Below are 15,760 nucleotides of genomic sequence, written 5' to 3'. Positions count from 1 at the left end.
TTTTTTTTAACTTAAAAAATAAATAAATAAATCTAACAAAAAAAATGATAGTGTATAAATTACCCATATATATTAGTCATGTAGTTATTTTCCGTTATGTTTAAATTACAATTATCTCATATAATTTTGTATTCGAGTTCTACCATATTTACCATGCAGTATATATTAGACTTCGTTATTAATAATAGTTTGACTATAAATAACTCACGTGTGTTTCTAAAACTCGTGGTCTATATTTATGGTGTGATCGTTTTTCGGATACTTTGACACCCATGTTTAGTTGGTCATTGCACCAAGTTTAGGTTCTTGTCATATGTCGCTCAATTTGTAGGTCGAGCTATATTTTTTATTGACATGCAAATATGTATAAGTATCTGTATCTTGGTCCCGACAAAATCCTCCAACTCGGAAAATTTCTTAAGCGTTTGAGAGTTTACGAGTTTTTTTTTAATAGAAATTAAAGTTTATGAGGAATTAGATACTTTTAAATTCAATCCACCGTGGAATATTTCCTCTTGGGAAATTATAAGTGAATTTCTATCCATAAAATTAAAAAATAAAATAAATAAAAGTGAATTTCTACACTTCATGGATTTTAATGAGCCTATTGGGCCTTCATATCAATGATGACTCGTGACTCAGTTTTGCCTTATACTTGAGCTTTAATTTTATTTGTATGTTGGGCTGTAAGTAATACCAGCCCATTAATGAATCATTAATTTATTTTTTAAGTAATAATTAATAAATGGTCAAATCTAGAATACACTTGTTATTTTAAAAAGGAAAACTAAATGGAATTTTCCAAGGTGCATAATGATAATTAATTTATGACTTAATCTACTGAGTGGATTTTGATTTTTGAATTTTTTATGAGCCATTAGAAAATACTCGAATTATTTATGAATCAAATTAAACCGCCTTGAATGATCTATAAAAGTATAACCACCTATTAAATATAAAAATATAATCAAATTTGTTAAGAATAAGAAATCGACGTTTCAAGTATGGTACGCAACGGCCCTAAGCTGCAATAGGAATTTGTCGAAATTTATACTTATTCTCCCCTTTCTTCTTCCTCAGTCTTTCGATATTTTCTTGTCGTCGGTTTAATTCGCGGGAATTCAGAACATTGTATGGTATTAAAAACTGTCTACTACATGAAATTAACGAAAATGGATTTACGATATAAAAACCCCAAAAAATAAATATCAACTCAAAATTAAAAAATATTAACCAAAAAAGGAAAAAAATGTAAACAAGAGAATCTCAAAGAAAGAGGCAAGACCACAAGAGCGTCGCTCACAAGCTTCACGCTGCTCAAACGACGACGTACGGATAAGTCAACATTGACTGTTTTTTATTTCACCAGGACATATAAATTGCCAGCGCAGCACTCACACACAAACATACCGTCTGCTCTGTACTTGGGCTAAAAGTCCCCAAATTTTTTTCTGTCCTCTTTTCCCCGCCATTTATCATTTCTCTCTCCTCCTACTCCCTATTTTCTCTCTCTAGGGCTAAACTCAATTTCCCCAAAAATCCAAACTCAATTGCTCTGCAATTTCTGGGTTTTTCTGGCTTAAATTCGGTCCTAGATGTCGAATCCCGTCGGTGGGAGCGGCGGCGAGGGGGTCCCCACGGGCATCAGCCTCTCGAACACAGTTCATTCCGATGTGGCGTCGTGCTTGCCGCTGCCGTCGCTTCCGGTGTTCTGCGGCGCGCTCGATCAGGAGCTTCGCCTCTTCGACGGCAGTGGTGGGGATTCGAGGCGGAATTCCAGCCGCGCTGATGTTTCTGGAAAGATTGCTGATCTCCTCCGCAACGCCGACGTGTCTTACTTGTAAGTTCGTTTTCTTAAGTACCGGATTTTGTTGGCGGTGTTTGGTTTGGGGAAATTTAGTTAATGAGTTATTGGCGATTATAGGCTTTGAAGGGGAATGTAATTTTTGGGCTTGAGTTTTAGCTTTGGGGTCGAATTATTTGTTCTGCGATGTATTTTTGTTGGACAGTAGAAAATAAGGATAGCATTTGATATCGGGAGCAGTGGTTTGGCTGGTGGTAATGTATTACTTGTATGATATTGTACAGTTGTTTTTTCCCTTGCAGTGAAATCGGTTTAAATCATACATTTACTGAGAATTGTATCGGATTATCGGATGGATGAAGTTTGAAGAGAAAAATGGTTTAAATTTGAATTTGACTGTTTATTATGACTAATCCTTATGCTAAGTGCACAATCTTTGAAAATAGGAGACATGACATCTATGGTTTGGAATTTTATAACATTTGCCTTATTTTTCTCCATTTTTAATTGTTTAGGGTAAACTATTTATCTAGTTATGTGGTAATAAATATTTTATTTTGTCCTCTAGCTAAGAATAGTATTTATTAATTTAAGATTTGAATTTTTTGTGCATTATGGGTTAATACTTTTTTCAAATATTGTTAATGATCTCTTTGGAAAAGACATTTATTACCTATTTGACTAAGATTTTTTTGTAAGTACGATGTCGAGAAGAGATGAGTTGGAGAAAATGCTAAAAACAATGACATGGTGCAATTTACCTCCCACACTTGCAATTATAATTTTTTTGGATGGAAAGTGGGAAGTGAATAAATCGAGTTTATGTATTATTAAATCAGTAGTCAGAAGTCGAATCTCGCTACACTTAAATCCAATTAACTACGTTGCAAGCCATAAAAAGGAATTGATCCTAAAATCCACCTGTTGTATCCAAATGGTGATAAATTGATACTTTACGTACAACTTGAAGTAAAAAAGGTAATCCCACGTTCGCCAATGATAAAATTCCTGATATAACCAGAGAGAGTATAACAGACAAATGACCAGTTGTCAGTTACTGTAGTATTAAAATGAACATTGCGAGGGAGATCAATTATCTCTCTCAAATTGACATTTGTAAACGAGATAACGTATTTTTATGATAGACTAATGGATGAAGACATTATAAATGATCAATAAAAAGCACTGTGGGCTTTATGTGAGAATTATAGTAATGTTAGTGTCTATATACTAAAATAGTTTCAACACCAATGTTAATTGTAAATGGTAAATGGTAAAAAAAGTTTAATGGGAATCTCTTTGTTGAGTAATCTCTTAATGGTATATTCGTCTCTCTAGAATATGCTTCATTTGGAGATTTTTCAGTAAACTGTTGAGGTATTTTAATCGAAAATAGAAAATTGTGTAAAAAGGAAGTTAAGCTTTTGTTACCAGACTTATTCTAATAGATCCTGCTTGATATGGTAAAAATTTGAGCTAACATGGTTTTATCTTTAGGAATCTCAAAGATGAAGAAAACCTACAACCAGGTGGTTCAATGGGGAACTTTAACCTATGCAACGATGTTTTGAGACATGATCCTGAAGCATTTGAGTATGCCACTCCAGGTAAATTGGTCCATGAACAGCTTTTTAATCTTTGTCAATGTGTATGAGTGTCAACTTGTCCATTTCCAAGATGCGTTTCTTTCAATTTTCAGAAAAGAAAACTATCCGAATACTCATAGTCTCTGAGGCCGACGACTTATGTAATTGGACCTGAACTTGCTTTCGTTTTAAATTAGTTGGAGTTCAGTGATAGTCCATCTGATACATGCTCTCTGAAATCATAGTGTCTTTTCAACAACAACTGTCATTTTTTATGATTCAGACAGATATGTAGGGATGTTGTGCTATTCCATTCGAATTATGGCCGTTTTTACACTTTACCAGCCAACTTATTAACGACGCTTTGCCATTTGAAGTCACAAGTTTTGCATATTGTCATCGAGGGGTCATTGAAGGTATCAGAATTTAGAGAGAGAACATGGAGATTGTGATAACAGTTTGCATAGTTTCTGATTACTGAGAAAGCAATTACAAGGTAGCATTTATACATAACTCGCAAGCTGTGATTCTAGAAAGTCCAGCTGGCAATTAACCTAACAAACTAATTACACAACTAATAAATAATTAACATGTGGATAATAATAATGCTAACTCTTATAGAAGGTGAAATATCCATTGAGATACCATCACGTGGAAGGTGCATGAGAGCGAAAAACCATTAACTCATTTGAATCTATAAAAGTAACTGCACTTTTTCGCATGAACATTGAACAACTTTGCACCGTCTCCTAAACTATGCTAATGTTTCTCATCGTGCTACATAAATCCAATTTTTCTAAAATAATTGTGCTTATATCTTAATTTAACAACTTAAACTTGATGAAAATCCAATTTTAATTCAATGAGGAACAGCAATGAATTAAAAAAATAATTTTACTGACGGCAAAGTCTGTGTTAAAGTGCATGATTGATGGATTTGACAGACTACTCCGCCGGTGAAGATCTTGGATGGTAAGATGCAGAAGTCGTGGGCATCATATGGCAAAGTGTAAAAATGGTAGTTGGTTAAGTATAGAAAGGGCCATAGTTTGGATCACAAAGTCTAATAGTCCCTATAAAATAACAGAATAATCCGATATTCTTGAAATAAATTTCCTTGTGAAGGGTTCAATTCAATACCTTCAAATTTCACAAGATTTTCTGTCATCTTTTTGTGGAATGCTTTTATGACTTATTTATGCGATTAGTTTGTCCACACAGACAGCCGTAGTCTTGCCATTGCCCAGTAAAATGTCCTGCTGTTCACACCTCAAATTTGTGGTCCTGTAGTATAGTTCAAATGTTCAATGCTTACCGATAATTGCTGAAATACTTTTGTCGTTGAGTTGCTTTATGTGATACATCTTGCTCCCAAATTTGATGTCTGTCACATGATCTGGAAATTACAGTCACTGCTCTTCCTAGCCTTTCCTCCTCTCGTCTTTATATGAAATAACTCCTGGATATTATCTGCTTTCCTTGGCCATTTGACAAACTTCTACTTTAATGAATGTCACAAGATACATGCTATAGATAATAATTATTATCTGGCTTATTATTCATTGCATTCTTCAAGTTTCTCAGGTCCTGCTAAGGAGTCAAAGTACAGTGGCAATTTGACCGAGCCAAAGCTCATTGAGGAGAGCATGCCTGTTACTAATCAAGTGTTCAGCAACTCTATAAGAACTGAAACTTATCAGCAAGACCATAATGTTAATAATGTAAGCTTATTTCTCAAGACCATAAAAGAAAAAGAAAGCAAAAATGTAGCCCGATAATACTCAATTGACTGGTAAAAAGGACCTCTAGTCTGGCTAATGATTTGACACTATTTGCAGGATATTATCAGTTCTTCTAGAAAACCTAAAGTAAAAAAGAAACGTAAAGATGACTTGTCATCAGCAACGTATCTTGATCCACGTCAGCATCAAGGTATCTCTCTAGTTTTTTTTTTTAGCTTTTTTTTGGGGGTTAATATATAGGAATTGACAATGTTGTCCTTCCTCAGATGCAGCTATTGCAGCATTTTGTGATATGTTGGAGGACATGTGTGGAAGAGCACAAATTATTTCTGATGACCGGGACGAAGCAGAATGGGTACCATTGTCTCATGCTGACCTTAAAGCACTTGTTAATGACATCATGTCGATTCGATCAAAGAACATACTACATATGGTTCCTATGGACATTCTTTCAAAGACATTACAGATTTTGGATCACCAAATTCATCGAGCAGAAGGACTCTCTATTGATGATTGTGAAAACGTAAGTTTGCATTCTTTAACTTGACGTGGTTGTACCATGCCGTGTGAACTGTTTTTGCCAGATGCACAACTCTTGGGCTGTTATCCTAGTTTTACAACAAAGGTTCTTGTTGGCCAAACTATTGTCAGTTGTCACTGTGTTTAACAAAAAATAATCCTTTGTCTTATTCAACCCTTTCCACTTGCACTGACGTGGTTGAGGAGCTCCATATTCGGATGATCTTCTTTTGTATGCTTATTTTCCCTTATATTGAATGTCTACCATTTGACCTCTTGAACTCAGTTGGACGCTGATGCCGTTTCATCTATTCATTGTGCTCTGGAGTCTATTCATGCAGCTTTAGCTATTTTGGCTTATGATGGTTTGCCCAAACAGCTCTATAAAGAAGAGGTACGAGTTTAAGCTCATTGCGAAAGAAATATCTTGCAATGCGTTCTTGCTATAACTTCCTTATAACATAAATCAAATGTGGAAGCTGCTAGATGAAATGACTTGTAATTGATTATGGTCTGCTTGTATTAGAATATCGAGAGGATCTTGGAGTTCGCAAGACATCAAATTTTGGATGTTATGTTTGCTTGTGATCCAGCATATCGTGCTCTGCACAAACCAAATTACGATGTGACGCTGGATGGTATGTCTTGCTACTAATTTTTCAACTGTTTCATTTCATTTGAATTTTTTATTCCATGTTACCGTTTCGCATGATTTATTAAGAGTGACTATTCTATTATATCATCTCTACAGTCTACCCCCAAAGTTTCTACTGTCTCTACATCCTCTATTAATATAAAATAAGAGTAATTTCTCTACTCTTTTTTTGTAACTGCTTCCTGTGAAAGAACATGTGAACATTGTTCTAACTTCTCATATAGCAACAGTTGCATCTATTATATCTCCAATTATAGTAAGGAATTCACCCTCATGCCCCTTAGCGTTTGATCAATTTTCCCTCCCAAGGTCATGGAGCAGGTGCAAGGTCACACGTTTCAGGCCATGTGGTCTTAGCTTTTTAACTGAGTGTCAAATTAAGGTTCTCATACACAGTCTTTCCATGAAAGACGAAATACCACATATTTTATATTATTTTCTGTCATATGCCTATTTACTTGTGATTCAGATGAGGAAGATGAAGAAGCTGGGCATATTGGCTCGGCTAGTAAGAAAAGGCGAACGTCAAAGAGTGCAAGAGTTAAGAAATCAACAGCAAACAGGTGTGATGAACCTTAATGTCATTTATAATACAATGTTATTGTCATTATACGGCATTTTTAGATTTTCAAAATTTTATATTGATACATATTGTCTGATCTGGTTTTGTTTCTTCCATTGTAATACTATTCAACTTTTGGCAGAATGTCTACTACCGCCAATGTTATACTGCAGAAGTTGTGCACTATTCTCACTTTTCTCAAACAGCTATTGTCGATAGAGCGCCTATCAGATAGCTGCATTCTCCAGCTCGTTAGAACTAGTTTACAAACTCTTTTGGTCGATAACATTCAGCTTTTGCAGCTCAAAGCAATTGGTTTAATTGGTGGGGTAATGAAATTTCCTTGCCTTCTCTCTGGTCTGGTCTATTTCTAACTGTACACACTTGCTGCTTGTGCTGAACTCCGCTGTTGGTTACATTTTGACGTGCAGGTTTATTATTCATACACTCAACATCGATCGTATATGATGGATGAAACTCTTCAAATTCTTCTGAAGTTGCCACTTTCAAAGAGAGTGCCGAGAACATATCATCTCCCAGACGAAGAACAAAGGCAGATTCAGTTAGTCACTGCTCTGTTAATTCAAATGATTCATTATAGTGCGAACCTTCCTGAAGTTCTGAGGCAAACCTCTGGAAATCCTTCACTGGACATTACAATTGATGCTGATTACCCTTCCAAATGCCATGAGGCAGTCACAGAGTCCTGCTGCCTCTTCTGGAGTCGAGTCCTTGAGCGATATACTGGCACAAAAAATCAGGATGCATCAGAATTGAAGGCAATAATGGAAAATCTTGTAATAGATTTGCTCACTACTTTGAACTTACCCGAGTATCCTGCCTCAGCCCCAATTCTAGAGGTACTTTATTCACAGTTGATGCACATATAGATTATATGAAAACAATGCTTACAGACAGTTTCTACAGGTTTTGTGTGTGTTACTACTTCAGAATGCTGGGCCGAAATCAAAAGATATTGCCGCTAGAACAATGGCCATTGACCTTCTTGGTACAATTGCTGCAAGGTTAAAACATGATGCGATCCTCTGTAGGAAGGAAAAGTTCTGGATTGTACAGGTGTTGATGAACAGTGAGAGTTCTGATCCTAGCTATGCAAGAGATGTTTGTTCTATTTGTTTGGATTCAACAACAGAAGGATCTATATACGTGTGTCAAGGTTGTAATAGACCATTCCATGTTGATTGTATGGGAGGAAGAGAGCAAGATGCTCCTTCTGGTAACTTTGAGTGCCAGATTTGCTTATGCGACAAACAACTCCTCGTTTTGAAAACATATTGTGAGTCCCAGAATAAGGATGACCAGAAACAAAATCGCAGTCGTTCTGGGAAGTCTTCACGTGCAACAGCGACAAAGCAGGAGATTACCCAACAAATGCTCCTGAATTATTTGCAGGATTCAAGCTCTGCAGATGAACTACACCTCTTCACACGATGGTCTGTACTAAAGCAAAATGTTTCATGTAAACATTTCCATTTACCGTAACCTTGAAATAAATATTAATTTGCAGGTTTTATCTTTGCCTTTGGTATAAAGATGACCCCGCTTCTCAACAGAAGTTTTTTTACTTCCTCGCAAGGATGAAATCAAGAGCAATTTTGCGTGACTTTAGTTCCTTCTCATCCTTTCTGACAAGGGATTCAGTGAAAAAAATTACTCTGGCATTGGGACAAAACAGTTCTTTCGCCAGAGGATTTGACAAGATTCTTCAAGTGCTATTGGTAAGTGAAGTTGCTTATTTGTTAAAAGTTTTGGGTCTTGTAATTTAGTTCTATTGCTTCCTATTATCAGGCAAGTCTGCGAGAGAATTCACCTGGGATTCGTGCTAAGGCAATGCGAGCGGTATGTTGTGAACCACTGTGTGCCTCATTCTTTTTCTTTCCCTCTTTCTTTTGGTTTCTTTCTCCCTGTTCTTTTTACTTCATTCTGGAGGTGGGCTTTCTCCATTTATCAAAGACTCACTTTCGTAATTGGTTAATGATAGCAGGTTAGTATTATTGTGGAAGCTGATCCAGAGGTTTTGGGTGACAAGCTTGTCCAAACAGCTGTTGAAGGGAGGTTTTGCGACTCTGCTATATCAGTTAGAGAAGCAGCACTTGAGCTTGTTGGCCGTCATATTGCTTCACATCCTGATGTTGGTCTAAAGGTACTGCAGCTGCCTATGCTCGTCTTTTGCTCTTCTGATGTCTTCTTTGGCCCTCTAACTCAGGGTTATTCCTGTAGTATTTTGAGAAGGTAGCAGAGAGAATAAAGGATACTGGAGTAAGTGTCCGAAAACGTGCTATTAAAATTATCAGGGATATGTGTAACTCCAGTGCCGACTTTTCACATTACACCACTGCATGTGTTGAGATAATTTCCCGTATCAATGATGAAGAGTCTAGCATACAGGTACACAGTGATTTGTGAATATGACTGCATACTTTAAGTATCTGGGTGCCTTCTAAAAAATTCTTGGTTAGCTGTAGTCATCTCTACTTCCTTTTTATGCCGAACTCTTACACTTTTGTTATATTTGTGTATGAAGCAGACAATTACACCAAACAATTGTCTTAGGATATCTATTTGCCTCAAAATTTTCCACACATCTGTGTCATATCACAATTGAATCTATGTAGTGAATTGACACTGTAGGTAAACCAATTAAAAAGTTCGTTTAATCAGTAAGCTATGACAAGTTACATTTTTTTTACGAGTGGTATCTATTTATTCTAAGCTGTTAGGACTGCCTGCTTTTCTGGTAAATTATTTTTTTAAACCTTAAGCTGGTATGAACAGACGCCACGGAGGGCAGATTTTAAAAAATCCACTGCACCAAGTTCTGCACCAAGTTCATTTATAGTCTCAGTTATTTGTTGGTATCCAGATATGATAAAGTTTACACGGAAAGATGTTAATAGTATATTTTGTTTAGGTTCTTTTGCTAATGTCGTGGGATTGTTATGTCCTCTGTTCTTGATGTCCTCTCCTTACAGGACCTAGTCTGCAAGACATTTTACGAGTTTTGGTTTGAGGAGCCTTGTGCTTCGCAGACCCATATTTTTAAAGATGGTAGTTGTGTTCCACTGGAATTGGCTAAGAAGACAGAGCAGGTTGTTGAGATGTTGAGAAGAATGTCCAGCCACCAAACTCTCGCCGTTGTCATTAAACGGAACTTAGCCCTTGATTTCTTTCCACAATCCTCTAAAGCTGCAGGGATAAACCCTGTGCTACTTGCTTCAGTACGAAGGCGATGTGAGCTAATGTGCAAGTGTCTGTTGGAAAAAGTATTGCAGGTATTATTGCTTATGCAAAAAATTGGTCATTAATACCGTGCTCAATTATTGCTCTTAATATCAGAACTTCTGTTACGTCTTTCTTGGCAATGTTAATGTGGTTCAGGTCGCTGAAACAAACAGCGAGGAAGGAGAAGGACGAATGCTTCCATATGTTCTGCTCTTGCATGCCTTTTGTCTCGTGGATCCTACATTATGTGCACCGGCTTCTGATCCTTCCCAGTTTGTGATCACATTACAGCCATATCTGAAGAGCCAGGTTAAAAGAATTCCATTTTAATACAATACCCACTATAAATTGTTATTGTGACAGATCTATGTATCTAATTCTCACCTATTCTCATAGTCTGGTGCATGAATATGTGTGCACAAATCAATGCATCACGAGTCTCTTGCTATTAGGATTATTTAATGGATCAGCTGCATGTTTTTGTACTATGAACGTTTGTGTATCTTGTTGGTGGCCACTTTTACAGTTCAATCTCTTTCTTTCTCTCTTTTAAAGATTCTTTTATTGTTTCATAAAGTTGGGTTGCCCAAATATTGATTATGTTAAGACATTTTTTGCTTCTTTTTCTGTGGGTGTTCTTGTTGGATTCTGTAATTGGAAACATTCTTGCTTTTTTTAAATGGAATTGAGCATCATTAACAAGCCTTTTTCTTCTTCTTTCCAGTCTGACAATCGAGTGGCTGCGCAGCTGCTGGAGAGTATATTGTTTATAATTGATACTGTCTTGCCTTTACTACGGAAGCTCCCTCAGAATGTCTTGGAGGAACTTGAACAAGACTTAAAACAAATGATAGTCCGGCATTCTTTTCTGACAGTTGTCCATGCTTGCATAAAGTATCTATCTTACTTTACGATACTGTTTTTTATTCCTGCTTTTATTGAATATATATGCGATTACTTCTATAAATCATCGATTCTTCTATTCACATGCTGTGTGGTTATGATAAATGATAATTTTGCGAAACATACTACCATTTTTTAAACTTAGAATAAATATCCGTACTCTGATTGTATGTTGTATTCTTGGTCTAGATTTTCATTGAAGTCTTTGTACATTAGAGTCGTAAGTACTTTATGATTGGCCTCCAAGTGTCTTTAAACTGTTGATATTTTCTCGGTTTACTTTATCTAGTTTCATGTTCCACATATATTTGGTGAGACACATCGAGGAACATTTTACCCTGCATAAAACATAGACATCCTTGTTGGAGTTAGGAAGTAGGTCAACAACACTTTGAACTGATGAGAAGAATGTGCAGCTGTGAACCATTGCTGTGAGCAAGTAGAAACACTTCAACCTTTCATACTTTCCTTCCCTTGAAAATTGGATTCATGTCGGCCCTTCCTTATTTTACCTTGTCCTTTCATCTCTAGCACTACTAACTTTTTTGAATTGGTTTAATTTTTAAATGGTAAGGACTAGCTTCCGTTTCTGGAAGACGTGACAATTTTTGTTTTCTGGAATTCTTCTAAATATCAGGTGCTTATGTTCTGCGGGTAAAGTATCAGGAAAAGGAGCAAGTGGTGTTGAGTATCTTATCCAGTTGTTTTACAAACGCCTGGATGCCTTGGGATTTGATAATAAGCAGGTTACTAATCATCTTTCAAAACTATCTGTTCTAATTGTTAGCTTGTTGGCCCTCTGCCACCTTACTATTGGTCATAGGAAGGATTTTTCGTGTTTTTTGTACGTGGATATTCTCTAGGGTGTACTTTTCATTAATTTTACTTGCTGAATCACTTCATTTTGTTTCCATTCTTGTGCTTGTTTTTTTGAAGTTCGACCACAATGTTTGTCGGCTGTAAGCTTTATGCTTTACAGAATGGTAGTGAATACCTGATTTTCTGGACTATCACTTCTCAGTTATCTGAGCTGGTAATCACCCCATGCATGATCATGTTATTTAAAAGAGAGGAAAAAGTTTTACATTGGAGTACCCGTTATTGGTATAATAGATACCCTGTTAATAAAGCCAGCCATTTTGTCAACGTTAAATGCTTAAAAATTACAAAATAACTAGTTAAATGTTGAACGCGAACGCCTATTTATTCCTACTTTTTGTCTTTCTTGTTAGAGAATGCAGTTCAAAAACGTTGGAAAGTAGGAACATCCTGTACACATTTGAAATTTGACATTTAAATTGGACAATGATTTATGTTTTAGAAAACTAGAAATTTGTGGTAAATGAATGTAGTTTCGCCCTCCATGAACTTATTGATGCCTTTTTCCCTTTGTCCTGTTGCTCTATTATTTCAAGTTGATACGCTGATATGTTCAAATAATATTTGCAGCAAGTAGGTCGATCTCTTTTTTGTTTGGGGTTGTTGATACGCTACGGTAGCTCGATACTGCATGGATCTGACTCCAACTCAAGAAATTTAGATGTTGCCAGCAGTATCAACTTATTTAAGAAGTATTTACAGGCTGAAGATTTCATCATTAAAGTTCGCGCATTGCAGGTATCTGGCATACATGGTTCTCAATTTTTTATTGATTTGAAATTAAATATGTAATTCTGTTACTTGTTCAGGCACTAGGGTACGTACTAATTGCTCGACCTGAACATATGTTGCAAAAGGATGTTGGTAAAATTTTAGAGGCAACTCTTTCTGCCCACACCGATGCTCGTCTGAAGGTACCATTTTTCAGTCAATGAAATATTTTTTTGGTGCACTATGCTCATTGTTTTCTTTGTCAGATGCAATCGCTACAGAACATGTACGAATATCTTCTGGATGCGGAGAGTCAGATGGAAATTGATAAAGCTAGTAACGGAGAAGTTACACATTCAGTGGAGGGTGTTCACAGTGTGTCTGTTGCCGCTGGTGCTGGTGATACTAACATATGCGGTGGAATAGTTCAGCTATATTGGGATTTTATCTTAGGGAGAAGTTTGGATATCAATGAACACGTGCGCGAAGCTGCTATCAAGGTTGTACCATAGTTTGTCCACTCTACCTGTAGTCATCATGTTGATTACATCTTGTGGTCTAACAAAGTGGAGATAATAGCCATTTATTGCGCTAATAACCTGCTTAATTGGTTTCAAAATCTGCTAATCAGTTCTCATTAAATATCCAATCATTCTCTCTGGCTTTTGTCTGCAAACATTAAATAATTTGAGTCCTGATAATCTATTGATATTTAGTCATGCTTTCATTTACTAATTAGCTTTCTTCTGCTTTCAGATTGTGGAAATTGTGTTGCGCCAAGGTCTTGTTCACCCAATTACTTGCGTTCCCTATCTCATTGCACTTGAAACAGATCCTGAGGAGGTTAATTCGGAGCTGGCTCATCGTCTTCTGATGAATATGAATGAAAAGTATGTTAGTCTCACTAAAATTGAAAAACTTCTCCATGTGCCATTATGCAAGCTAAATAGATGGAACTCTTCAGGTATCCAGCTTTCTGTGAAAGCCGTTTGGGAGATGGTCTTCAGTTGTCGTTTATGTTCATTCATTCCATGAGTGGAGTTCCCCCTGAAGTGTCAAACGGTAAAGCCCAAGCCAGATTATTTAACAATACGAAGGGGAAGTCAGATGTAGGATCTTCCAAGCATGCACGGCATGGGGTTGCTCGAATCTATAAACTCATTCGTGGAAATCGCATTTCAAGAAACAGATTTATGTCCTCTGTGGTTCACAAATTTGAAACGCCTACCTGTAGCGACTCTGTGATTCCTTTTCTGATGTAAGGCTCTATTGCTTATAGTCATTAGATTTTTGCTTTTAGTGCCATTATTAAAGTTGTTATCTGATATTGTTTTCCTCTTCGCAGATATTGCACAGAGATTCTTGCTTTGCTACCTTTCACATTGCTCGATGAGCCTCTATATTTGATCTATACTATAAATCGAGTGGTACAAGTTAGAGCTGGGACATTAGAATCAAACATGAAGGACTTCTTGCATTCATTACAAGGAAATGATCATAACGGTAATGATAATGGGATGGTTCAGCCTGATAGGGAAAGAAATAGCACAATTGATGGGATTAACATAGTATCTGGGGAGCTATATGGTCAGCAGAATGATTTGAATATGAATCCAATATCCTCAAGAGATCCTCATAGCATCTCTAGAAGTGATTTGCAGAAAATCCAGGTACATTTTCTAGTTATTTTTTCGTTACAAGAGAATTGTATTTGTAATCTGCAGCGATACCTTAAATGCTATTGTTCAAATCATGCCAAGTCAAATATTACCTGCGTTGAGAATTTTCAGTTATCTGTACCTAAAATGCTTATTTATCTGTGTCTTTGCAAGTAGCTTAGTTTTCTCACGGGATTTTTCGATACTTTTTCAGGCTGACTGTCTAGCAGCTGGTGCAGTGCAACTTCTTCTGAAGCTGAAGAGGCACCTGAAGATTGTTTACGGCCTAGATGATATCCGCTGTCAGGTAATCAATAGTCTTTTTCGAATCTTATATGGATTGAAATGAATCATCTAAAGTGGATTTTTATTCTTTGATTAGGCGTTTTCTCCAAATGAAGTGACAAAGACAGTAGAGAGTCTATCAAAACAGAGTGTCCCTTTCATTGTTAACGACATTAACATTGATCCACCTAACACTTACGAAGACCTCTTACGGAGATATCAGGTAATTTAAGTGCTTGTATTAGACTTATATCTTCACCTCTAAAGGTGGGATTTTTTGTAACTATTAACATGCGTACTTGTGTTTTATTTTACCTAATTTGTTGATACAAGTTTATACTCTTTTTGCTGCATCCTCTCCATTCTATCTATCAGGATATTTATTCTCGACCAAAAAAATTATGAGATGTACCTAACTTTTTTCTTTTGGTACCCTCAATCTGTGCTTTTGTTATTCTATACATTTGTGGGTCTATTTACATAGAAGCTTTGCTTATTCTTCTGCTCTTTCAGGATTTTAAGAATGCACTGAAGGAAGACACCATCGACTATTCGACCTACACAGCAAACATAAAAAGGAAACGACCTCCTCAGAGGAGAGGTGGGAAAGCTGGCAGAATGATGGATATGGGAGACGAAGACGATGAAGATGATGAAAATTGGGGCTATGGTGTAAGCAGCAGGTCAATGAAAACTCCCCGGGGTAGAGGCACTAACACCAGAAGCAGGCAAAGGCTATAGTTGTAAATACTTACAGGTAAAAGCTAACATGTACAGCTCATAGAAATGGGGAGAAAAGCAAAACTAGTAGAAGCCGAAGTTTCAGAGCAAAATTAATCAGAAGTAGCTAAAGGGAAGTTTCTCTAATTTGTGCCGTATTAGTATAATATGTTCAGAATAGTTGATTGTGTTCCCATTTTTCCAGCTTATAAGGCTAATGCCTTGGAAGGCATTTTATTTAGAATCTAGGAAATTATTATAGAACAGAGCAATTGCTGTTAGGTGACTTTTTGCGGATGGTGGGGATATTTTTGTTAAGGGGGGCCGTATTCCCTTTTCGACTGTTTTGTTAGCAGTATCATGTACATTATATTCATGTACTTGTTTTGTTCCTTCCCGTGATGGTATCTTCGTATTATTTTGCCGATGCAATCTTCCTGTGTTGTACATGTTTATTGGATTTTTTTCAAATGCTTACTATTTACTGTTCCGT

At 36.5% G+C, this 15,760-nt stretch overlaps 1 protein-coding gene across 2 annotated transcripts; it reads left to right on the top strand.

Moving 5' to 3' along the window:
* The first annotated feature begins 1,402 nt into the window (after positions 1–1,402).
* EMB2773 (PHD finger family protein) lies at positions 1,403–15,699 on the top strand. Of its 2 annotated transcripts, XM_012996045.2 has the most exons (28): positions 1,403–1,840; positions 3,302–3,411; positions 4,975–5,111; positions 5,229–5,322; positions 5,399–5,655; positions 5,938–6,045; positions 6,178–6,289; positions 6,776–6,869; positions 7,011–7,197; positions 7,300–7,728; positions 7,796–8,322; positions 8,397–8,607; positions 8,678–8,728; positions 8,874–9,032; positions 9,110–9,277; positions 9,862–10,161; positions 10,268–10,420; positions 10,836–11,005; positions 11,652–11,760; positions 12,464–12,631; positions 12,703–12,807; positions 12,871–13,104; positions 13,361–13,494; positions 13,569–13,862; positions 13,950–14,274; positions 14,477–14,569; positions 14,645–14,770; positions 15,061–15,699. In XM_012996045.2, exons 1-28 carry the CDS (start codon positions 1,596–1,598, stop codon positions 15,286–15,288), a joined length of 5,328 nt encoding a protein of 1,775 aa, XP_012851499.2. In that variant the 5' UTR covers positions 1,403–1,595; the 3' UTR covers positions 15,289–15,699. The 2 variants fall into 2 exon arrangements, with proteins under 2 accessions (XP_012851499.2, XP_012851506.2); XM_012996052.2 differs by lacking the exon at positions 1,403–1,840 and having other exon boundaries at positions 4,967–5,111.
* The last annotated feature ends 61 nt before the right edge of the window (positions 15,700–15,760 follow it).

This window comes from Erythranthe guttata, chromosome 8 (assembly GCF_056151865.1).
Source record: "Erythranthe guttata isolate IM_541 chromosome 8, IM_541, whole genome shotgun sequence".
Taxonomy (NCBI): Eukaryota; Viridiplantae; Streptophyta; class Magnoliopsida; order Lamiales; family Phrymaceae; genus Erythranthe; species Erythranthe guttata.
The sequence above is the reverse complement of the archived record's forward strand: the minus strand, read 5'-3'. Positions and strand labels throughout refer to the sequence as shown.